At 43.2% G+C, this 26,307-nt stretch overlaps 1 protein-coding gene across 7 annotated transcripts in view; it reads right to left on the minus strand.

The window, feature by feature from the left end:
• Positions 1–26,307, minus strand: part of LOC117504381 (ELKS/Rab6-interacting/CAST family member 1-like) — a 203,519-nt gene that overhangs the window by 135,426 nt on the left and 41,786 nt on the right. For 3 of the 7 annotated variants that reach the window (XR_004558776.1, XR_004558781.1, XM_034163850.1), the window contains exons 7-15: positions 23,595–23,750; positions 22,750–22,842; positions 19,536–19,703; positions 19,273–19,440; positions 13,942–14,079; positions 11,647–11,787; positions 8,649–8,789; positions 6,944–7,137; positions 6,592–6,702 (exon numbers count right to left, since the gene is read on the minus strand). Coding sequence is in view for 1 of the 7 variants with exons in the window: in XM_034163850.1 (XP_034019741.1) it covers positions 6,592–6,702; positions 6,944–7,137; positions 8,649–8,789; positions 11,647–11,787; positions 13,942–14,079; positions 19,273–19,440; positions 19,536–19,703; positions 22,750–22,842; positions 23,595–23,750 (1,310 nt within the window). In the remaining 6 variants the exon portion in view is untranslated. The remainder of the gene's footprint in view (positions 1–6,591; positions 6,703–6,943; positions 7,138–8,648; positions 8,790–11,646; positions 11,788–13,941; positions 14,080–19,272; positions 19,441–19,535; positions 19,704–22,749; positions 22,843–23,594; positions 23,751–26,307) is intronic. The other 4 variants (XR_004558779.1, XR_004558778.1, XR_004558777.1 and 1 more) reach the window with 3 other exon arrangements.

Consider the following 26,307-nt stretch of genomic DNA (forward strand, 5'->3'; position numbering starts at 1 on the left):
GCCGTTCGGCCTCACAAACGCCCCCGCGACGTTCCAAGCTTTGGTTAATGATGTCTTGCGGGATTTCCTGCACCGATTCGTCTTCGTGTACCTAGACGATATACTCATCTTTTCTCCGGATCCTGAGACCCATGTCCGACATGTACGTCAGGTCCTGCAGCGGTTGTTGGAGAACCGGCTGTTTGTGAAGGGCGAGAAGTGTGAGTTCCACCGCACGTCTTTGTCCTTCCTGGGATTTATCATCTCCTCCAACTCCGTCGCTCCTGATCCGGCCAAGGTTGCGGCGGTGAGAGACTGGCCCCAACCCATAAGCTGTAGGAAGCTGCAACAGTTCCTCGGCTTTGCTAATTTTTACCGGAGGTTCATTAAGGGCTACAGTCAGGTAGTTAGCCCCCTGACAGCCCTGACCTCACCAAAAGTCCCCTTCACCTGGTCGGATCGTTGCGATGCCGCGTTCAAGGAGTTGAAACGGCGCTTCTCGTCTGCACCTGTTCTGGTGCAGCCCGATCCTAGCCGCCAGTTAGTGGTTGAAGTGGACGCCTCGGACTCAGGGATAGGAGCTGTGCTATCCCAGAGCGGGAAGACCGATAAGGTCCTTCACCCGTGTGCCTATTTTTCCCGCAGGTTGACCCCGGCCGAACAGAACTATGACGTCGGCAATCGAGAACTCCTTGCGGTGAAAGAGGCTCTTGAAGAGTGGAGACATCTGTTGGAGGGAACGTCCGTGCCATTCACGGTTTTCACTGACCACCGGAACCTGGAGTATATCAGGACCGCCAAGCGGCTGAATCCCAGGCAAGCCCGCTGGTCACTGTTCTTCGGCCGTTTTGACTTCCGGATCACCTACCGTCCCGGGACCAAAAACCAGAGATCGGATGCTTTGTCCCGGGTACATGAAGACGAAGTCAAAACGGAGTTGTCGGATCCACCGGAACCCATCATCCCGGAGTCCACTATCGTGGCCACCCTCACCTGGGACGTAGAGAGAACCATCCGGGAGGCCCTGGCACGAAGCCCGGACCCCGGAACTGGACCGAAGAACAGACTTTACGTCCCACCAGAAGCTAGGGCTGCAGTCCTGGACTTCTGTCACGGCTCTAAGCTCTCCTGTCGTCCTGGGGTGCGAAGAACCGTGGCAGTGGTCCGGCAGCGCTTCTGGTGGGCGTCCCTAGAGGCCGACGTCCGGGATTATATCCAGGCCTGTACCACCTGCGCCAGGGGCAAGGCCGACCATCGCAAGGCTTCGGGATTGTTACAGCCGCTGCCCGTGCCTCATCGCCCCTGGTCCCACATCGGCCTGGATTTTGTCACGGGCCTCCCGCCGTCCCAGGGCAACACCACCATTCTCACGATAGTGGACCGATTCTCCAAGGCGGCCCACTTCGTGGCCCTCCCGAAGCTCCCAACAGCCCAGGAGACAGCGGACCTCCTGGTCCACCACGTCGTCCGGCTGCATGGGATTCCAACAGACATTGTCTCCGATCGCGGTCCCCAGTTCTCCTCGCACGTCTGGAGGAGCTTCTGCCGGGAACTGGGGGCCAGGGTCAGTCTCTCATCCGGGTATCATCCCCAAACCAACGGGCAAGCAGAACGGGCCAATCAAGAGATGGAGCAGACCCTGCGTTGCGTGACAGCCGCGCACCCGGCGGCCTGGAGTACCCATCTGGCCTGGATCGAGTATGCCCACAACAGCCAAGTGTCGTCCGCCACCGGCCTCTCCCCTTTTGAGGTGTGTCTGGGGTATCAGCCCCCGTTGTTCCCGGTGGTTGAGGGAGAGGTCGGTGTGCCCTCGGTCCAGGCCCACCTACGGAAGTGCCGTCGGGTGTGGCGTGCCGCCCGTTCTGCTTTGCTGAGGGCCCGGATGAGGACAAAGGCCCATGCAGACCGGCGGCGGACCCCAGCTCCTACGTATCGTCCTGGGCAGGAAGTGTGGTTGTCAACCAAGGACATTCCACTGCAAGTGGCCTCCCCAAAATTACAGGAACGGTACATAGGTCCATTCAAAATCCTCAAGGTCATCAGTCCCGCCGCAGTGAGGCTTCAGCTTCCGGCCTCACTGCGGATCCATCCCGTGTTCCACGTTTCAAGGATCAAGCCGCATCACACCTCACCCCTCTGCACTCCGGGTCCGACACCACCTCCTGCCCGGATCATCGATGGCGAGCCGGCTTGGACAGTGCGCCGGCTTTTGGATGTCCGACAGATGGGCCGCGGCTTCCAGTATTTGGTGGACTGGGAGGGGTACGGCCCCGAAGAACACTCCTGGGTGAAGAAGAGCTTCATCCTGGACCCGGCCCTCCTGGCCGACTTCTACCGCCGCCACCCGGACAAGCCTGGTCGGGCGCCAGGAGGCGCCCGTTGAGGGGGGGGTCCTGTTGTGTGGGCCGCTGAAGAGGAGGTACTGCTGGCCCACCACCACCAGAGGGCGCCCTGCCTGGAGTGCGGGCTCCAGGCACCAGAGGGCACTGCCGCCTCACAGGAGCAGCCGGGGTGACAGCTGTCACTTATCACCGGCGACAGCTGTCATCAATCATCGGATCGACAGTGGTATATCAGCAAGACGGCATCTCCACCTCATTGCCGAGATATCGCTCTACCAAAGAGGTAACTTCTCAGCTGATTGTGTTTTTGAATAACTGTTGCTTGTGTGAATTGGACAGCATTTATTCTGTTCCTTTTTCGACGAGAGGTGGAGGTGGTTTCCCACCATACGTGTTGCTGGGTGCACACGCACCCACTTCTAACTGTGTTTGCTCATCGCCAGCAGTACCAGATCCGACACGCGGAGGCAGTGGCCACCTGGGAGTTCGGGACTTGGCGGCTCCAGTATTCCCGGGGTTCGGTGGCGGAGGAACCGTGTGGTTCCGGTTCGACTTCGGACTGACGTCTCCTATCTTCGAGCCTGCCCACATGACATTTTGTATTTGAGCTTATCTAATATTGTAATCTGTTGTTGTTGTGCACTTTCACAACAGTAAAGTGTTGTATTTGGCTTTATCCATTGTCCGTTCATTTGCGCCCCCTGTTGTGGGTCCGTGCTCTCACACTTTCACAACAACATCTTACTGAATCAGTACAGATTCAGCTACAATTTGGTGTTAGTTGTGCATCTCTAGCTTCATTTGTCACCTCAGACTGACACATTTTCTATTTTCCCTATATTTTTGCATATTCTGGATCACCAGATCCAGAATCCGGATCCGATCATCACTAAACTTTGTTGTTTGATAGAACATTTGACTATGTTACACCCTAATTTTTTTCCAAGCCTTTCTGCCTTGTTTTTGTGGCGTTAGAAACTAGAATATCAAAATTCCCCCTATCCTGTAATGGTGAAGAATCCTTTAAAAAATTCCTGGATCCGGATCGTGATCCGAATCACCACTAAAATTTAATCACTTGTTCCTCTTGTCATTTCCAACCACTCCACAAAATTTCATCAAAATCCGTTCAAAACTTTGAGTTATCCTGCTGACAAACAGACAGACAAACAAACACGACCGAAAACACAACCTCCTTGGCGGAGGTAATAAACTCTGTTTTGTTGCTTTGGCTAGACTTTTTATACATTTTTATATATTTTATTTTATACATTTAGTATATAAAATAATTTACTCTTAAATATTTCAGAGTTGACTCTAACTCTTAAAGTGTAACTTTGCATAGTGGTAGCTGTGTCTCAGTGTTGCACTTTTCAGTGTTATTTCCATCCTTTACAAATGTAATGTAATATAAATAAATAAATAAATAAAGATTTTGTGCTGGGAGTTTTCAATGTTGATACCTTCTGGTGATGCCACTTCCTCACCAGAATGTTGTGGGTTCAAACCCAACCTGAGACCTCTGCTTGTGGTATTTCTCTCGATAGTCAAACAATTACACTTTTAAATCAGAACAGTGTTAAAGTACTCTGTCTAGTGTTGAAAATTACACGGTTTTGAGTTTAAATATGAACTCTTGGCAAAGTGCTGAATGTTCAGTTACGTAACTCTATGGACAGCGTTAATTTAACTTTGAAAAGTGTAATTCTAAATAAATTCTGAAAAAGCATTAAAAACAGTTCTTTCAGACTTTGTGATGTGTAAAATCAACAATACGCTTCTCATGAGTATCATCAAAGTAAACACTGTCCGTTTGGCAAGCATACGTACATAAGCAAATATGTTAGGCACACTAGGATTAAAAATCCAAGAAATTTAAACAAAAAACAGTTCAGGTCAGGTCTTGCAGCTGGTGCTGCGTGTCACCACTTTCATCACACACATCTCCTTTGGTCCTGGATGGCAACCATCCATCAGACAGCTAGTCCAACCCCACCTCTCAAAAGTAACCACCTATATCTGCTGTGCCCAGGTGAAGCGTGGGCATTCCCTTGGCCTCCTCCATCCACTAGGTTCTCAAGACTCAGGCACCTGTGTGCTGGATCACCTGCTACATGGCCAAAATGTTGCAGCTGATATTCTCTGAGGATGTAAACTATACTCTGTATCGTAGTGTCCCTAACTGCTTGTTCAACTCAAGTTCTTCCAGCTCTACCCAAAGATGCTTTGAAAAGACCTAGAGCCAAACACATCCATCCATTGCCTTAGGTCAATGGTTAGCAAGACTCACAACTAAACAGTAATGCAGGAAGCATCTGGACCCAGAAATCGTTGTTCTCCTGGGGTGGCGTGGACCCCTCCTGCTGCGGCCTTCACCCACTTTGCCTCAATTCGGATGACGGACTGCTTCAAGTTTAGAGCACATAAACAATGTCAAATGTATATGTGTTGTCTTTAATTTTGATGTGTGCCATTATTACGGTAAACAAGTAATAATTGTGGATTAATTGCTGTATCATGTCTGAGGTAATTGGAGTGTAAACGCACTTGCCCTTTTTGGGATCAATAAAGTTGTCTGAATCCTACAAAGGTATCAGCACCAAACGCCTCTGTCCAGCAATCTCACGACTAAGAGCGAACCCATAGAGTCTTGATTCCTCACTCAGATTTTCTAGTGCTGCAATCAGTGAATCAACTAATTCCACAATAAATATAAAAGAGAAACCAGATGCATTTCAGTTAGACAAGATTAATGTACCGTATTTTCCAGACTAAGATGTGCTTTTTGTACTAGTTTAGCTTGTCCTGCAACTGATATTTTGAACTGACTTACATATAAAAAAAATTCCATTATCATCTGCGGACATGAGATGGGACAGTCTACAAGCATGACAAGCTGCTCCTGTATACTCATCGGAAAAAGTGTACTGCGATTCACACTCAGGAGCAAAATGTGACAGAAGTGCACCATTACGTTGGATGTTAACCGCTGTAAAATAATAATAAGAAAGAAATTAACTAAAATAAACAAATAAATAAAAACTAAAAAGAAGATCTGAATCAGGAGGTCATGTTGAGTCTAAAAAAAAAAAAGAAAAAAAAAAAAAAAAAAAAAAAAGAGTGAAATTAATAAATCAGGCTCTCAAACTGAAAAAAACACTCTCTGGACTCAAGAGATGAAACAGCTTTCATACTACTCGGTACTCCACATGTTTGCACTTTGTGGGACAGCCAGAACAGCAACAAGGATAGGGAGGCTATAGTAAGGCTAGCTATAATGCTTCACAAATCTATATACATTTTAAAATGTGTAATTACATTTTGTGAGGCAGACTTGCACGTGTAGCTATGAGCAGATGTTTCATCTGCACACTGGTGAGAAGAAACAGTTTACTCTTGAGTTCTTTGTGGCTCACACAATAACATTACTTAGCTCATTAGCTTCTGCTCACTAATACAGCACTTATAGTACATTATAAATAAGTAATGCAGAAACTCAATTAACTTTGCTTTTTGCTGCATGAAACAGTAGCACCACATTTCGAAAAATGTGACTAGTAAACGACTACAATTTATGTTTTTTCCACTTTATGACACATTTTGGACAGAAAATACAGAACTGTAGTATCATCATAATGCTCCTTGAATAGCTGCCCTTTCAAATCATATTAGATGTCTAAAAGCGAAACGGTGCATTAAGGTGCAAGTCAGGCATCCTGAACTGAAAGTTAAACAAGAGCAGAGAAAACGGAGCCACGGAATGAAAGAGTTGCATCACTGACGGCAGCTACAGGTCAAAGACTTTCAGGCCGTATAGCTGCCAAAGTGCGTCTCCCATTACTGAACTTCTGGGATGTTTGCCTCCATGCCATGGCGCAAACAATGATAAGATGATCATTTTATTTCCACACTCACAATAGATGTCAGGAGAAACGGGAAATAGGAAAGATGCATTGTGAAAATTAATCAACGCTGCAACTCTTTCATCGTGAATATTAGTGAACACAAGGGGCTGTGATCCATGTGGAAAAGAAATGCCGGCACAGACGTTCCTTACATTTGTTACTGTATGTACTATACCAAATAAAATCAAGGAAAAGAAGATTTTGGATTTCCGTTCCTCTGTTAAACAAATCAGAGGCTGCAGTCGAGGTTCATCCGACAGCTTTTCCACACGGGAGGTTAAATTTTTACTGTCATGGCCTCATTTCTTGCCCTCTGACAAGCAAAGTGAGTTCCATCGTGCAGAGGTCAAACTGCAGCCACTCACGTGCCCAAGTACTCCCACACCAGCCCCCCCATTGGCTGCTGCGAGGCAGCGGGGGGAGGGGCCTGTTTTCGCGACTGCTGCGAGCGCCACAGATGAGAGGCAGAAGGATGTCTGGGTTGTGACGGACACACACACACACACACACACACACACACACACACACACACACACACGTGCAGAGTCATACAGATGTAGACACGCGTGCATTCGTTATGATGGTGGAAAAGGAGACGATTGATGCAGAGGAGGAAAAACGGAGGAGGACAAAGTGGAAACCTAATCAATCGCTGTCAATCTTCACAGACGTCTACGTGACACAGTTCCATCATCTACCCATCCTTTTCAGCCTCACCTCTCCAGCTCATGGATCTTCTTCTCCTTGTCGTTCTTTTCATTCTCCATCTCCCTCAGAATCTCCAGCAGCCTTTCAACCTCCGTCTGGGCCTTCCCAGCATCCTCTCTGTGCTGGCTCAACTCCTGCTCCAGGCAGGAGATGCGTTCTGAGAGTTCGGTGCTGGCCTGGGTCTCCGTCGCTGCACTCTGGGCCTGGAATGAAAATCATCTTTTGATGAGATGATCCAAAGTTTATGTTTCCGACAAAACCTTGGAGGGTCGTATCACCCGCCTGGTGAAGTGTCACTGCTAGTTTCCAACCGACGAAAGCGACATTTTCACATATAGTTCAAACCTTTAACTTGCAGATGAACCACGCTCACAGACAGACATCCAGATAGACAGATGTTACTGGGGAATTCATTGATGTGAAGATTGGGCTGCCTTTGGGGTGTTATTTTTAAAATGAGAATTTGGAATCTTGTCTCAAAGGTAATTATTTATAATATATATATATTGTAACAGATTGGTAAAACAGTTGCATTTTTAATTCTTCTTATGAGTTTGATAATGTATCTGCAAAACTCTGTTTATTATAGATGTAACATCTCTTCATAAACCAATTTCCAGTTCTGACTTCCTGTGCACAATGATACACAATGACACGACACGTGGCTCAAATTCATGCAAGTGTCAAGGTGTCTTAAGCCTGCTAGTGGGGTGCACATGGGAGACCACCTGGACAGAAGCTGTCATGCAAATCGTCTCAACTGAAATGCAGGGTTTGACACTTCCATGTAGGCTTCATTTTTCAGCCCCGGATGTTGCTGCTCGATTCAGAAGCACTCCTTAATTTAAAAACCGACTGCAACAACATTTCCTTTCAAAAGATTTACATTTGTAAGCAATTCATATCCTCAAAAGATTTCGGCAGATTGTTACGTTGGATGCTTTGCTCGTGTATGATTTGTGTAAAGATTAACATCAGCATGAAAAGGTGATTAAAACAGCCGGCTGGAAAGTGCCGCACTCAGCTACACAGAAGGTGCCGAGAATGAAAAACAGAAATGAAGGACAATAAAGAAAAAAACACGTTTGAACCGGCTTAGAGGTTAGAACAGCTGTGTGCCTTTCCCAGAAGCAGAATGTTGCTCTTGGGACAGATCGACTCGGTCCCTCAGTACATAAACCCTATTAGTTTTGGAAGCGCCCGACAGACGCTGCACGTCTTTATGTGGAGAGGAAAAACGTTGATGATGTTATAAGACACCAAGAAAGAAAGAGAAACAAGAAGATAATTTATTCTGCACACATAGCCGCTCACACTCGCAATCTAAGTCGACTCACACTGACAGTTTTTTTGTTTCCATCCATGATACGAGCGCTCGATCTCAGGAACTGCTGGGTGCATTTAAGTCATACTTGCTGTGATGTCACTTCCAAACTCTGGCCTGATGCTTGTCATATAAAATGTGGGTAGATAACTTTCTAACACTGTGGGATGATTACAACCACGCTGCGTGTTTACTCTGGTTTCTACTGCCATCACCTGGTAACTTTGTGGAACTGCACCTGAAACATAATTTGCCATCTTCCACAACTTACAAACTCAGTTTCCATTCTTATAGCTGGCAATAATATTGAGGCAGTATTCCAAAAATGTGCCAGCAAATACTTGTTACATACTGGGGATACGAATCTTTTCCCAAAACCTGAAAGCTAACCTTCTTTAGCTGGTTCTCCAGCTTGACACACTCCTCTCTCTTCTGCTCTAGGTTGATCTCCAGACTCTTCAGTTTATTGTCCTTCTTCAGAGCTGCAGAAGCCAGAGAGGATGCCTTCTCCTTCAGATCCAACACAGACGTCTGGTGAGAAGAGGAGGCATGACAAAGAGTGATGAGGTGAAGAGTAAAGGGATAAAGATCCATCAACAGCCACAACCTCTTAACGCTGGAAAGTGAGCAGTGGAGAGCTGCTTCAGGTTAAAGATCTCACTTAGCGGCATATAAACAGTACTGTCACTTATCACTGCTCAGCTCCTCCTAACCAGTCGGGAGACTGACTCCGGCACTTGAGTTTACAATCTTTTCCCATGACCTCCCTCACTGTTGCAGCTCAATCTGCCTATCCATGATGCCACTCTGCATTTCTTTTCTTGTACTTTCCTCTTTTGGTCAGGCAGCTAAACAAAAACCACAAGAAGCACTTAGACATGTAATTTACCCTAGACTGATCATACCAGCTCTAGACTACAGATCATTATGTTTGACTGGCTTTTGGTTGCAGAAACGTTGCTATCTAAACTTTTATATACTGTATCCGCATGCTGGTCCACCCCTGGCCAAGGATCAGCCGACTCCCTTTTATTGAAGAATGTTTATTAAACATGCACCCAAAAAGAAATTAATTTTGTGACCAAAATAAATCAGAAAAAGTAAAAAAAAAAAAAAAAAAAAGAGTTTTCACAATATTTTTCTCATTTAATTCAATTTAATCAGCTTATAAAGCGCCAAATCACAAAGTGCCTCACACACAACAGTTCAACATAAAAATTAAAATAAATAAATAAAAATGAAAAAAATTCAAGTACATAATTAAAAACAGAATTGAAAGAATAAAACAGATAAAAAATACAAACTATTCATAAGAAAGAGAATAAAAATAGGTTTTAAGTCTCGACTTAAAAATGTCCACAGACTGCCTCATGGTCGCAGGAAGACCGTTCCACAGAGTGCACGATAAAAAAAAAACTCTTTGACCCACTGACTTCTTTTTCACCCTGGGAACACAGAAAAGTCCCGCATCCTGCGACCGCAAAGTCCAGGCCGGCACGTAGGGTTCCACCGGATCGGCCAGATAAGACGGCACCGATCCATGAACAACCTTATAAGTCAATAATAAAACCTCATCTCTTTTGCATCTTACCTGTGATGACGTCATCAATGTGTGCTGTAAGTATTCGCTGTAAGTGCGCTGTAAGTATAATGATGTCAGTTTGAAAGACTGCAGTCCAAGAGTTGTGGCAGAATCACACACTGTGACAGATTGAGTCAACCGATGAGAACGGGCTTAACTAATAATTTGCCTGGTAGCAAAAATCATCTAATGCTTCGGTTTTCTGTGGATTTCATGCTCTGATGGAATGAGTGGACCAACACGCGAACAGAAGATAAACAGATAACGATAAGTTTTCGTCAGCAAGTTGCAAATTGCTTATTATTTGTTCACCCTCAACAGGTGAGTTACCTGGAAATCATGGGGATTTTTGCCTTTTATCAAATATATAGTCACAGCTTTACATTTATTATTCATTCATTTATTCATTTTCTAAATAAACTTGGGGCAGTTATTATTTAATAAAAAGTAATAATAACAATTATGATGATGAGGATGATGACATTTTTTAAATTTTTACATTTTAGTTTTTGCCAATTACATTTACAGGCAACGTTATGGGCATCCAATTTAATTTTATGACATTAAAACAGAAAAATAAGTCAAGCCATATTCTTTATGTGTCTTAACATATTGGAAAAGTAAGCATTTTGAATGAAATACTCCACTGTTAGTGATTTAACAAAGCTCCAAACAATACTTTTTATCCATCCTCTGATCCTCTGATACCTAAAGCCAGCGGGCTGTAAAAGTGATGATCTGTTTGCGTTTCGTTAAAGGATGCACACGTCTGCGAGCCACTATTTTGTGCTTCATATATTTATGTTTCAAGTTTTTAAACGATGGCAGCACGGTGGCTTAGTGGTTAGTACTGTTGCCTCATAGCGAGAAGGTCATGGGTTCAATTCCCGCCTGTGGACTTTCTGTGTGGAGTTTGCATATTCTCCCCGTGTTTGCGTGGGTTTCCTCCGGGTGCTTCGGTTTCCTCCCACATCCAAAGACATGCAGGTTAGGTGGATTGGAATATTTAAATTGTCCGTAGGTGTGCGAGTGGGTGTGAATGTGTTTGCTTGTCTGTTTGTGGCCCTGCGACAGACTGGCGTCCTGTCCTGGATTTAGCTGGCCTTGCGCTCTATGACTGATGGGATAGACTCCAGCCCCCACTGACCCTTGATTGGACTAAGCGGTTGAAGTTGAGTGTGTGTGTGTGTGTGTGTGTGTGTGTGTGTGTGTGTGTGTGTGTGTGTGTGTGTGTGTGTTTTTGAACGAAGAGGCATATTTGTAATTATTTGATGCCATAAAAATAAAATATGCAATTTGCTCACAGGAATCCAGTCAGTTGCATACAACTGTATATGTGGACGTGTGTGTGTGCACAAAATTTTGGAGGGTTCAAATCTACCCCCCCCCCCCCCCCGTGTGAAATCATCAAAAAATGACTTCTACAAGCTGCACAGTCTTCCAGAGAGCTGTAGAATTAATCATAATTACAGGTAGATGACATTTAAAATATTTGTTTGGGGGGGTGTTCTGATGTAGCTTTTATGGTGTGAATAAAGATGAGAACGGGCTTCAAAACGCTCCGTCGTCATCTGCTGTTGCGTCTTGTTTGAGTCAAAGAGGTCACAGAGAATGAACGCTCGTGGATCTTGCACAGTGTTGTCAAGGAAACGTCGCTGCTTTATCGATCTCGTCCTTGGGACGACGTGAGGTCTGCGTGACAGCAGCGGATCAATCATGTTTCTCTGACAAACACAGCATGCACTGGGCGCGTGTTTTTCCGACTTTTGGCACAATTACCTGTCCTACTGAAGGTGCGTGTCCTACCTCGCGGTCAGCCAGGTCGGCCTGCAGCTGGGAAACCTTCTCCTTCAGCTCCTTCAGCTCCTTCTTGCTGGACTCCATCTCCTCCCCCTTCTCCCTCTCCTCCTTCTCCCGCTGCTCCTTCAGCCGGTCGATGATTCGCTCCTGTGGGGGGAGGAAGGAGGGATGAGAGCAGGGATAGAGGTGAAGGAGGAAGGACTTAAAAATTAGGAGACAAACTGAGAACAAAATTCGCCTTCAGCAGTCACTCAGGATCAAATTTTTATAGTAACAACCTTCACATTAAATGTTATGTGCATGGCAACGGTGACGGGTTCTAACAGCCAGCTGTGACTTTAGACAGTAATACTGCACAATCTGGTAAAAAAAAAATTATAGTCACATCAATTAAAACATCTCAGGCACTCTGAAGGTACACGGCGACTTACAAAAGCAGCCAAAAAGTGTGAAATGTCGTTTGTGTGCCTGAATGTTTGTGTGATATACAGTAAAGATCTACACATGCTTTAAAACAGACAGGGGGCCCTATCTTCTTGGGGCCACAAGGTATTATTGGTAGTTTCCATCTGACATGTTTATCATTTTCACACTCAGTACCCACGTCATCATCGATACGACAACGGGTGTAGCACTGCGCAGGTTTTTAACCCTAACCCTCTATCCAACCCGTCATGAGAGTCAATCCATTTTGCCCAACCTGCAATAATACACGCTGATTAATGATCAGACCCATCAGCAAAGAAAATATTAAAAAAAAGAAAAAAAAATGGGGCTACATTTAAGTAGAATATGGTTTTCTTTTTTAATCCATATTTTGCTCAGATGTCAGCTGTAAGTGACGGATTGCAAACCAGTTTCTTTAACGAGGAGAAAAGGTGCACAGCGAACAGAGAGTCACTCGGTTTTAATCTGATAAATGTGAATAATTTGTGGACTGTTACAGAGAGGGATGAATCTGTAATCTCATGAAAACGTAACGTTTTAAACTGCCATCAGAGCTAACGCTTCCTTTTTTTAAGTAAACTGTTGTCTGTGTCATAGCACTGGGACAGCGCCTCATGTCGTCAGCTGCAGATGACAGGAATTCTGCTATTAAGGTTTATCTAGGTTTCAAGAGCCTGTGACGAATCTGTAAATTATTAATAATTGCATCATACGAGGGCTGTCAATAAAGTATAGGTCCTTTTTATTTTTTTCAAAAACTATATGGATTTCATTCATATGTTTTTACGTCAGACATGCTTGAACCCTCGTTCGCATGCGTGAGTTTTTCCACGCCTGTCGGTGACATCATTCGCCTGTGAGCACTCCTTGTGGGAGGAGTCGTCCAGCCCCTCGTCGGAATTCCTTTGTCTGAGAAGTTGCTGAGAGACTGGCGCTTTGTTTGATCAAAATTTTTTCTAAACCTGTGAGACACATCGAAGTGGACACGGTTCGAAAAATTAAGCTGGTTTTCAGTGAAAATTTTAACGGCTGATGACAGATTTTGAGGTGATACTGTCGCTTTAAGGACTTCCCACGGAGCGAGACGTCGCGCAGTGCTCTCAGGCGCCGTCGTCAGCCTGTTTCAAGCTGAAAACTTCCACATTTCAGGCTCTATTGATCCAGGACGTCGTGAGAGAACAGAGAAGTTTCAGAAGAAGTCGGTTTCAGCATTTTATCCGGATATTCCACTGTTAAAGGAGATTTTTTTTAATGAAAGACGTAAACCCTGGAGATGGTTGTATGTGAAAATCGCAGAAGATCAGCAGTTTCTGAAATACTCAGACCAGCTTGTGTCGTCTTCACCATGGCTAGAGGCCTAAACGCACTGAGTTGGTGCCGTATGATTGGTTGATTAGCTATTTGTGTTAACAAGCAATTGAACATCTTTGAACACCTGTACCTAATAAAGTGGCTGAATGTAAACACTTGAGCTGAATCGTGTGGCTCAGAGGATAAAGGTCAAGCCCCCACTAAGGAGCTTGATGAATAAAATGAGACCGTTGGCTCCAGTCTCACATAATTTTACAATGTATCATGACTATCTGACCAGACTATGACTGTATGCCCAGACAATTACTATGTACTTGGTTGGATTCCCGTTAGCTTAACGTGCTGCTGCGTGATCCTGTTTTCTCAAATGAACACAAGCTGCAAAAGATTTAATAATGCAAGCAGCCAATGTGATTACGGGGTCACAGTCATGTGGTCACCGCGTGGGCCCTGAATGCTTTTCCTTATTGTGGTTTTATTAACATAAGCCTGCTGTGGATCTGACCTGACAGCGAGCGGCTGTGTGTGTGTGTGTGTGTATACCTTCTCAGACAGAGCCTCCTCCAGCGTTCCCAGTGCCGTGTCAGTGTTAGAAGTGTCTGTCTGCAAAGACTTGACTCTGTCTTTCAGACCGGACAGCTGCTTGTCCTTGTCCCTCAGCTGATCCTGGAGGTTCTCAATCTGCAGATTCAAAACAATAATTACTTTGAAAAAAAAAGAAGTCTTTTCCACCTTATTAAATCTCTTATTTTTTTAAGACAAAACCCTTTATTTGAAGGGGCCATGTGGTGGATTGATACTGTAGATTGTAGACTAAAAGAAACGAAACAGTGGCCTGATGGGCCAAAAAGATGCCAAAATGGTCTAAAAAAGGACTTTCACTGGTTCTTACCTGTACCTATCAGAAACCAAAATTTTACAGCTGAATATGCAGGAACTCTTATGCTGTTACTTACAGAAGTTTTGGGGACTCAGTGAGTCCATTAATCGTGTACTTCTCCTGGAGAAGAATATGATTAAATTACAAGAACATAACAGTAATGATCTGTTCTGCCTGCATCTTTCTTGCCAATTGTTCAACGCTTATTATGCATGTAAAAGTCACAACCACGACAAATGTAAAACTCAAAAGTACAACTGTAACTGAAGGCTTTCTCATAGGCTTTGGAAAAGCCTGTTCCAAGTACTGGTACCTTGTTTTATGTTCTTCAAATACACCTTGCAGTGCAGCAGGACCTGCAGTGTGGTGAGTAAGTAAGCAAGCGGGTAAATCAGTAGGTAAATTTACAGATGAGTCCATCCCAACAGGTTTTAAACACGATAACTCAGAAACAATAAATACGACCATCTTCTATAGACTTTTATTAGAATCTACACCAAAACTACAAACAAATTATCCCGTGTGATGGTAAACATTTCAACAGTTTTAATGAAAATCAGCAACATGTTAACATACAGTTCTGTGTGGATTTAACAGTCTCGTTTAAACCCCTGCGCGATATAAAGGGATTTGACCACTTCCGGGGACAGCCTGCACAAACACAGCATCACGTCTAATGGAAAAACGGTGCACTGTTTTGTTTTCAGGTGTAATCACCGAAGCAGTTGCGAAAAGTGCAGGTTTTTCGGTTCCCAGTGGACAAGGGAAGACGAGGCAAATGGGAGAGGAGCTAACCAGAGTAGCTACGTTCTCTCGCCTGCAAAACCGCCTCGACATGTTTGAGCTCTGGGTCATAAACAAACTGCAATGCATGTCCACTTTCCACCGCAGTGTCACTTTTTCTTTGCATTTTCACTTCATTTGCCGTGTAATTTGGCCATAAGAGAAAGTGCAATGTTTCTGATGGGTACATATGAGAGCTGTCCCCGGTAGAAGAAATATTGTGCTGTATGCGTCATATTTTACCCCTTTAGCGCCCAAACTCAAATAAGACTACGGTGCCCAATTATGACAAAAATTTAATCACTTAATCCTTGAATGATGCACAACACTTCCACCATGCATCATCTATACGGGCTCCAATGACCCTCAGTTTGACCTGTTAAGATCATGTTACAAAAGCACATACATTACTTTATTAATATATACAGTATCCATAGGTTCATTTTTAAGTAATTCTTCAAAATAATCATCAGAGGTCTGGAGAACAGCTGCTCCGATTGTCTTGCAGCTCTCCCTGATCCACCTGTTGCTAATGAACCACGTAGGGCAGGTGACCTCCTGGAGACGGGTTGCTGACCTTTACTCTATACATAAGCAACTTTGACCTTGACTTTTAATCAATTCACTGTCCCTCAATCAGTCCACCAAATTTTACCTAAATCAGATCAAATCTGTGTTTTATACGTGTCTACATATGTCAAAAGTTTTGCACACCTGCCCTCCCCAAGATTTAATGGCTATAATTGAGGGCACATACACATAGCATTTTCATAAAGTTTTGTGAAAATTGGCTGGGTGATCCTGCTAACGAACCAACAAACAGCTGCAGCTGAAAACACAAACTCCCTGGTGGCATTTACAGGAGGAGAGACGGAAAGCAGAAGCAGTCTTATAAGTGGCTCATCTCCTCCTCTCCCCTTTGAGAGAAATTAAACCGGGTGATTGACAAAAAGTCTGATTGTCAGATTGGTATGAAATGCTTGCAGGTGAGACACACACACAACCACAGCTCGTGCATGTGTGTGTGTGTGTCCGTGCAGTAAAAATATTTCCGGCGCCTCATTAATCACCTGTTCACCCGTCAGCTTGACTGACAGCTTCTCTCTCTCTCTCTCTGTCTCTCATGCACACTTGACACTGAGGAGAGACGCACTTTGATCCCGTCTGCACTTCTTGAAATTGACAACTGATGGATTTTTTTTTTGCACAGCGTTGCACACGCAGATGCAGCACATACATCCACAGATCACCGCCGGCGTCTCGTCCTAGTTTCATCCCAAAACCTCAGATTGCAATGTAAATAAATAACCAAGCCTCGCTGACTTTTCTCGTCATGCGCGATATGTCGTGACGCGCGGCGCACGACACGTACCTGCAAACTGTTAGACCTCCACGTCTCCCCGTCTGCAAACTCAACTGACATAAAAGGACAGACTAAGACGTAAAGACAATGAGGTGCATGGAACATTAGTTATTTTTAGCTGAAGGGAAAACAGACGGGAAGCAGAGAGAAGGAATCGAGCGTATGAAAGAGGAGTCAGGCGGCGCACTGGGTTCTATTTGAAGACGGCTGAGGTCATCATTTATTGAACAAGAGGAAGTCATTAGTATGCATCCGATCTGAAGCGCATAGCCTGATTGTCTCCAACAATTATCCCCTCACCCCCTCTCCGTGTCCTTTTCGATGTGTTCCCGTGTGGTACTGTCCATACTACTTTAAGATCCTCGCCTTACTCTCCAAACATTCACAGTCACCCGATGTTATTATAAGACTCTCAGCAAGGTGAGATGATGTTTATTTTTCTTTAACAATCACAAGTCGTGATTTAAAATATGCAGAAGGCTCCTTTAAGTTCCTGTCTGTGCATCTGTGTTCTTCAGCTTCAGCACCAGAAACGGTCTCATATCGCCATCTACAGGCTGTGCTGCTCCATGACAGCATACACACAGAGTCACTGTGTGTAAGGGTTGATTGTAGGTTCTTTTTTTTTTTTTTTTAAAAAAAGGATTTCACGCATTTTAATTTGTTTATGGCATTTCAAATACAAAAAGTAAATCAGGCTTCTCAATATAAAAAAATCTAAAATTATCTTCCTTAGACTCAAACTGAAAAGAAATCTCTACAACTTGATATAAATTAATTAAAAATATAAAATCCAAGATGAAGGGTTGCATAAGTAATCAGCCCCTTTGGTATAATACCTGTAAATAATCAGTTTAATTGCCAGTTTTCTTCAGATGAGTCAGGGGATGGATACATGAACATTTCCAAGTCACTGAATATGTCTTGAACATTATTTACATATAACATTTACAGATATGACATTATTTTGAGATAACAAATGCACCAATGGCAGTAATGGGACTTTTGAATGATTGAATCAAATTCAACCATTGATCTGAACATTCAGAAAATCTCACCACAGTGACATCTAGTGGTTAAATGCATGTTACATTTGCACAGATTTAATAAAAAAGAGATGTGCAGTGAAACAATTCTCCTGGATGTGGTGGGTAATCTGGATATGGTATTTCTGTATTTGTAAAGCTGCTCTCACACAGAAGACGTGTTCCTGCCGTGGTAGTGGCCATCACTGGTGTGCCATACTCACAGATGAAGCGCATCGTCTGCTGCTTCTTGGATACTATTTCAACAGCTTTGTCTGTTTTCTTCTATTTTATCATGAATTTGTTATTTCTAAACAACTTGGTGCTTGTCAGCCTGTCACACAGATCGTGTGCGCGTGTTGTTGACATACATGTGTAAAACTCGCCACCAAACTGGCTACTATCATACCTGCCAATATTTGAACATACTGATGTGGGTCACCCATGCGTGGCAACAAACGCCTAGGGTGCAAAGCATAACTAGGGGGATCTGGGGGTATGCCCGGACCCACATAACTGCGGAATGTGTGACATGGAGGTAAATAGTGGGACTGTCCTGCCCAATGCGGGACAGTTGGCAGCACTGTACTATCCTCTGTAAACGCATCACTACTTACAACAAACACATCACACACCATTTTGGACACTTTCAACACACTCGCCACTCAAGTCCCCTCGTGTTCCTTTAGCACCAGGTTGCGCAGAAATTCCAAATCCTTGATAATATGGAAGAAAACAGAGATGACTTTGATAAAATACTGGGCAGGAAGCAGCAGGCAACACACTACATTAAATGCCACTGAGCAGTAGGGCTACCACAAACGATTATTTTGATAATCGACTAGTCACCAATTATTTTTGCAATTAGTCGACTAATCAGATCATATGTAAATTGCGGGTTGCATGGAGCTGCTATTATATAACCATCATTAGCTTCAAGCTTGAAGTGTTTAAGGTACGTGCTAACTAGAAAATAAAAACAATTAAGATGATAGTTCATTCAACTTTTACTTGGTAACAAAAACATATTTTTTTTAGCACTGTAACATAGTGTTATAAAATATTAGCGTTATCACATTTCGTGACATCACAGTTATATCGTTACAGCAAACACGTATGCTAAGGCTAATGAAATCGTCATCGTTAATGTTAACGGTTACAGCTAAGTAAGTAGCTCACTTCAGACGTTAATGTTAGCAGCTAACTACCCAATTAGCTTATCGAGACGACTTTCGCTTCGTCCAAATTAGCCACAACGTGTTTCCTTCTCAGATGCTCCTCCATCGCCGATGTGCAGCTGTGAAAGGCACATTCTGCCTTGCAGATTCTGCCTTGCGACGATTACGTTGATTATTAAATTTGTCATCGTCTATTTTGATAGAGGCTTTTTGGACAGGTGGGGGTGATGGTCTAGGGGTTTCAGACCAGAGGATCCTCGGTTTAAAACCCAGCCCTTGGGCAAGGTTCTTAATCCCCTAGTTGCTCCCGATGTGTAGTGAGGGCCTTGCATGGCAGCACCCTGACATTTGTGTGTGACTATGTCCATTCATAAATGTTATATATATTTTGCATTGTGTGATGTGTTTGTGGCAAATAGTGGTGAATTGGGTGGCGAGTGCTCCATGCGCCTTTAAATGTGACGCACACACTGTCAGTGAGAGACGGTCTTTACACTACACTCTAGATCATGTTCGCCTCATCGGTCACAGAGATCAGTTTACTCATGTTGATGGTTAATCCAATTCAGCGCTTACAACCAAATATTTCACAAAACCCTAAAGATTTCCACAGATTTAACTTGTGTTCTTTGTTGGCGGTCGTACCTTTTTCTGCAGCACGCTAACTTTGCGCTCCTTGACGTCCAGCATGTCTTTGAGATCGGTGATCTCTCCGTGCTGAGTGCTTTTCTCCTCCGATAGCTCTGAGATCTGTTGGCTCTTTTTAGAGAGGAGAGATTCCTTTTCCTCTAGGCGGAGACGCAGCGCATCCACCTGCGAAACAAAACACATCAGAAATCAAAAAAAGTCATAAAACCCCATGAAAATGCAGCACGATTAGCCACAGACAACAGTACCAGGAACCGTACCTCAGTCTGCAGTATGGCTGCTCTCTGTTCTTTGGCGGTCAGCGACTCTTTGAGTACGTCCACATGTTGTTTACTGTCAGAGAACTGATTGTTCAGAGTGTCCAGTTTGGTTCTGAAAGCCAAAAGCTCGCTGTCCTTGCGACTCAGCTCCTGCTTCACCTGCTCCATCTTAGAAACAAAAATATACGTCAAACACAGCGACTCCACATAACTGATGGAATTTACTTTAAAATGATGAAACTCATGAAAGTGTTTGGAAGAACATCTAGTGAGCAGTGGCCATTACTTCAAATAATTCCAATAATTTTTTGAATAAAGTAGCACCTGTCAGAAATAACGCAAACATGAATCCACTGATGTATTTTTCCTGTTTTATTTTCAACAATATCCAAATTTATTCACTTGATCTACAGAAATGGAAGGGGATGGAACTATTTTATTTATTTATTGGCAGGTTATATTTTGCCAGATACGGCAAACACACACCTAGCGATATTTGACCGTAACTCCGCACTGATTAGCTAGTTCAAATGACATCATCGTAGACTTTATTTCAACACGGCGGCACCCTCGGCAAAGTTGAACTGGACGGTATTTCACCATACACGGCACCGGCAAAATGGCAGGTTGCACCGTTTTGCCGGCTGTCTAAATTTATTCACAACAGAACAGAACGGCCGCAGTCGGGCGGAAACTTAAAGACGATCAAAGTTTAAGATCTCCTTATTTCACATTCATGATAGTAGCTCGATATTTGTGATTTTCATTATTGAAAATTGGCATATTTTACCATTCACTATTTTCAGGGGTGGACTGATCGAAGGTTTTGCAGACATGACACTGACAGAAAAAAACAGGATAAACACACGTGCCGAAGTGGACTTCTGTATTTTCATTTTTATTCTGTCTTGAATTTGCAGGTTTTGTTTATGATCCCTGCCCTACACAGAAAATTACCAAGACTGGAAAAATTATTTCCACCGCGTGGCGAAAAGCGCCGGTGGACATAATTTTGGGCGCGACGGTGGAAATAATTTCGGGCACGGTGGAAATAATTTTCGCCACACAGGGAAAATAATTTTGGGCACGGCTATGTCACGTTTTTGAGCTGCTTTTAGCGCCCGAGAATCCCTCCACCAGTCTGTGATTTTCTGTTCCGATTCAAACTACTTTATGGCATCCAAAACGGCATTTAAAGATGAAAACACTCAATACCGAGGGCGCCACAACACTCAATGTTGAAATACCCTCTGTGATGACGTCATTTCAACTGGCCAATCAGTGAGGTGATCCAGTCAAATATCGCTAGGTGTGTATGTTTGCCGTATCCAGCAAAATATACACTTTGTTATTTATTTACTTTCTATAGAGTTAACAATGTGGAGCTGACTATTTGATGGATGAGCGGTTGAGTCACTGTCTTGCAAAACAGAAGGTTCCTGGTTCAAGACCACCCTTGCTCATTCTCCATGTAATGTGGATGCATCAGGAAGAAAAACTGGCATAAACCTTGTGCCAAATTAGCAGATTTGAAAATGAGAAGGAAAGAAGATGAAAAAATTTACTTTTGCTAACGTGGAGCTAATCAGAAACAAATATGCACCAATACAACTGCAAGGTAGAAGTATTTCATGAACTCACCAACTGGATACCACCTTGACGCCAGCCAGTGAACATTAGCAGAAAACATGATTTGCTCACAAACAATCTGAGCCAGCTAACATGCTAATGTAGCTAGATTAGCTATGGCTACTGCCCAGAAAAATACCCTACAGGGAGGTTATTGTTGAACAACTGATTACAAATCTCAGAACCTTTTAAAATCAGATAACATCAAGGAATGCACAACAGGTCTCAAAAGCTGTGATATAGCTGGCTAGTTAGCGTAGCTGCTAGCCAATGTTTCTCACAGCGGCTCCAGTCGATCCACATCGGGATGTGGCACAAGTTTTACGCCAGATGTTCAGATAAACACACAGCCACCTGGTCCACCTAAGTGGTCTCCCAGCTAAGTACTAATCAGGACCTGGTTAGCTTCTGCGATCTGATGGGATCAGGTACACAGAGCACGTTGGCTGAATAGCTGCTAGCCAGTAATGAGATAATTTTGTGGCGGGAGTGTAACTGTATAATTCATTGCTGTCTTACATATGATTGAAAGTTATAACTATCTGTTGTTGGAACAGTTTATGCTTCTGTAGAGCGTAAACACACGTGCTAGCTAATATAGAACTCACATGGCTAGCCACATTATTTTGGATATATTTTATACTTCAACCGAGGTGGCAGATTTGCCACTTTCCTTGTCGACCTGCATAACCTACAGGAAAGAAATGTAACTGCAAGGCCTAATTCCCCACAGAAGGCAAAGTGAAGCGCAGGGGATAAAACGCTAACGTTAGAACTGTGGAGGCAAAATCAACCGTAGTGCTTATAAAGCGGATAAAGTGGGGGTATGGGAAAATCAAGAGCCACATCATTGGAATGAACGCTAATTTGTAGATTTTCTTGCATATAACAGACAAAGCAATTGCTAATGATATGCTAATTGCTAATGATATCCTACACACAGTAAGTGACTCACTGTAACTCCCACAAAAACATACAAAGACTTTCTTAATAAAGAGAAGAATATGCTTGTTTTTCATTTTTCAAAAGGTAATAAAATACAGTCAACCAAATATTCTATAAAAAAAAATGCTTAATTTTCATGAATGACAAAACATTATTGGCACCTCAGTGAGATGGATGTGAAGTGAATTTTGTGAGTGAATGGAAAATGAACACCTGAAGTAGCCAACACTAAAATAAGGAACTGTTTACCCATCAACCCCCCCACAGCAAGCAAGTCCAAGTCACTAGCTACAAGAAAACTCATGCCAGGAGAGAAAACAGGTTAGAGGCGCAAAAAGCAAAGTGCAGCTGGAGTCACAGCTGGAATCTGGGAGTATTCCGACTGCCAGAAACGACTACGCTATCAAAAGCCATTAATCACACGAGAACGGGGGAAATGTAGACCTCAAAACCTGCTCATATAAACACAGCAGGAAAAGCTTTTTAAGTCTACACAGAGTGAAAGTGCTACAGTAGCGTACTGATGATGGAACAGTTATTCTGTGCTAATCTAGTCAAGCAACAGCCATCAGCCAGTCACTCCGGGAGGGAAGAAAGGAAGGAAAGACAGACAAACAGACACGCCGGGAGCGTCTCTTACTGCAGACACCTCCAGCTGCAGCTCACTGGCTCGTTGCCTGAGATCCTCCTTCTCTGACTGGCTGTGATTTAGCTCTTCCTTCAGTTGCTCAACCTGGCAGGAGAGGAGGGCGTCACCATGACCAAATAAATATCAGCTGCCATGGTCGTTAGCCACCGTGCACGCTTGAATCGCACATGTTGATGTAGTACACAAAAATACCTGTCTTGAGTACTGGACCCAAACAACAGTTCATGGACCACTACTGGACCGTGAGCTGGATGATCTCTCAATAAATAAACTGCAGAACTGATAACAGGTTTTGGCGCTATCCCCAGTCACACATTCTATCTATTGTTTAATTCTGGGTTTAGTTGTATATTTTGTCCCATATTTGCCTACAAAGTGGGCATAATGTTTCTTCCTGTGGTTATGATCTCGTTAGTTTTAAATAGAGCTGATTGTGATTTTTGAAAATTTCTCCATCATCCACTAATCATCCATAAAACAAATGCTTGTGAATGCTTGCACCTCCACTAACCATCCAGCAGGTGGTAGTACATCTACAGAACGTTACACAGGCAAATCAATGTTGCTGTATGTTTCAATCTGGTGGATCAAAATTCACCAGCTGCAATAGGTTATTAGGGCAGGGAATGCTATCAGAAAATCCTTTACCCATGTTTAATTGACTATAAGCAAAATACATCTGCATATGCTAAAAACAAGTGGTCTCATCTCTGCACAATCACTGATTTGATTTTTTTGTACTGTTGTATCTGCAAAAACCAGAGTGAAAGACTGAAAAATTTTAAGCCAATTTCTATTTTTTAGAGGTCTGTTTGTGTGCATGTGGAATCCATCACCTTGTTCTTCATGAACTTGGAGTGAGATCTGTAGACCTCCATCTGTTTGATCTCTTCCTCTCGCTCCTCGCTGCTCAGAGCTCCGTTGGACTTCAGCATGTTGACCTCCTCTTCCAGCTCTCGCATGCCGCGCTCCAGCGAGCTGATCTTCGCATCCTGGCGGCAGATCAACACACTCACATTAAAAAATAAAAATAAAAATAAAAAATTAAAAGAAAACAGGTGTGCCTCAAGGTGACTGTGCCAGAAATGTTTTCAAAGAAACAAGTTCTTCCAATATTGGAGTCAGGAACGCAGCTGGAAGCTAAATTCAATCAGTTCAAAGGCAGAGGTCAAATCAAAGGTCACATGGACAGAAGCAAAAAGTGAAAATAAATGCAACCAGAGCCAATCTTGGTTTCCAGTCAGAAGGTAAACTCTTGATCTTCAGTATCCCATTAAGTTTTCATAGAGCCTACAGTCATAAATGGGTGATTCTTAGACTACGGGCACTTATTATGTCCTTTGATCATATTGTATGAAAAACAGAAAAAAGGGGAAATTTCACACTTTTATAGTTATCTAAGAAATTTGTTCTAGTAGTCTATGATGACTTTTTCACCTTTTTTCAGCATCATTCTATGCAAATATTGCCGTTTTGTGCTTGTCCCACACCCAGACTTTTGATCTTCAATGATAAAAATGAATGGTAAAGAAACGTTTTTTCTAATGTTTTAAAATATCTCTGAATAAAATATCAGTAAAATAATCAAAACATAATTGGGGTATTCAATGTCATACAACTGTTGTGATTTTTTTAAACAAAATGTAGCTGTCCCACACTATTGCCGTAATTTCCACCACAACACTGTAATGTCCCGTTAAACAGTTTGTAGGAAAGATTGTTTGGGTAGTTTCTATGGAGATAAACAGTGACATCAGAGCACATGTATATAGCGCCAAATCACAACAAACAGTTGCCCCAAGGCGCTTTATATTGTAAGGCAATGGTGTGGTGGAAATTACATTTACAAGGCCAATAGTGCCCGCAGTTAAAGAATGACCCAAATGCAAAATTCAAGCAGCTGCTTGATATGTTGTGACAATCTGTTGTTTGATTACAGTAATTAAGTCTTCTTTAGAGGACACAGCATAAACATACAGAGCAACAGGAAAGTATTCACAATGCTTCACTTTTTCCACATTTTCTACTCACAACACCCCATAATGACAACATGGAAAAAGATTTTTTTATTTTACAAAATGTATTAAAAATGAAAAAAAAAATCCTAAAAAAAATCCTAAAAAAAAAAAAAAAAAAAAAAAAAAAAAAAAATCACATGGACATAAGTATTCACACCCCTCGTGCAATACTTTGTTGCTGCACCTTTGGCAGCAATTACAGTTTCAAGTCTTCTTGAATATGATGCCACAAGTTTGGTGCACCTATCTTTGGGTAGTTTTGTCCATTCCTCTTTGCAGCACCTCTCAAGCTCCATCAGGTTGGAAGGGGAGCATCAGTGCACAGCCATTTTCAGATCTCTCCAGGGATGTTCAATCAGATTCAGGTCTGGGCTCTGGCTGGACCACTCAAGGACATTCACAGAGTTGTCCTGAAGCCACACCTTTGATATCTTGCCTGTGTGTTTAGGCTCATTGCCCTGCTGAAAGATGAACCGTTGCCCCAGTCTGAGGTCAAGAGCACTCTGGAGCAGGTTTTCATCCAGGATGTCTCTGTACATTGCTGCATTCATCTTTCCCTCAATCCTGACTAGTCTCCCAGTTCCTGCTGCTGAAAAAACCTGAGAGTCCTTCAGGTGCCTTTTAGCAAACTCCAGGTGGGCTGCCATGTGCCTTTTACTAAGGAGTGGCTTCCGTGTGGCTATTCTACCATACAGGACTGACTGGTGGATCGCTGCAGAGATGGTTGTCCTTCTGGAAGGTTCTCCTCTGTCCACAGAGGAATGCTGGAGCTCTGACAGAGTGACCATCGGGTTCTTGGTCGCCTCCCTGATTAAGGCCCTTCACCGATGATCTCTCAGTTAAGACGGGCAGCCAGCTCTAGGAAGAGTCCTGGTGGATCTGAACTTCTTCTATTTGCAGATGATGGAGGCCACTGTGCTCATTGGGACCTTCAAAGCAACAGAAATGTTTCTGTACACCCCAGATTTGTGCCTTGAGACAATCCGGTCTCAGCGGTCTACAGGCAATTCCTTTGACTTCATACTTGGTTTGTGCTCTGACATGCACTGTCAACTGTGGGACCTTATATGTAGACAGGTGTGTGTCTTTCCAAATCATGTCCAATTAACTGAATTTACCCCAGGTGGACTCCAATTAAGCTTTTGAAACATCTCAAGGATGATCAGTGGAAACAGGATGTACCTGAGCTCAATTTTGAGCTTCATGGCAAAGGCTGTGAATATTTACGTGATTTGTTAGTTTTTTTTTTTAAATAAATAAATTTGCAAAAATCTCCAAAAAACATTTTTTGACATTGTCATTATGGGGTATTGTGTTAGCACTGTCACGGGAAACAAATGAATTCCATCCATTTTTGAATAAGGCTATAACATAACAAAATGTGGAAAAAAAGAAGTGCAATACTTTCCGGATGCACTGTAACTTAACTCTATTCAAGCAATAGAAATGTTTGATTTCTTTACAATATGCATTTTATACTTAAAACTCATTATATAGAACTTTTTTCATAATGTAAACAAACTTTTGATAG

The sequence above is a fragment of the Thalassophryne amazonica genome, chromosome 22, assembly GCF_902500255.1.
Source record: "Thalassophryne amazonica chromosome 22, fThaAma1.1, whole genome shotgun sequence".
Classification (NCBI taxonomy): Eukaryota; Metazoa; Chordata; class Actinopteri; order Batrachoidiformes; family Batrachoididae; genus Thalassophryne; species Thalassophryne amazonica.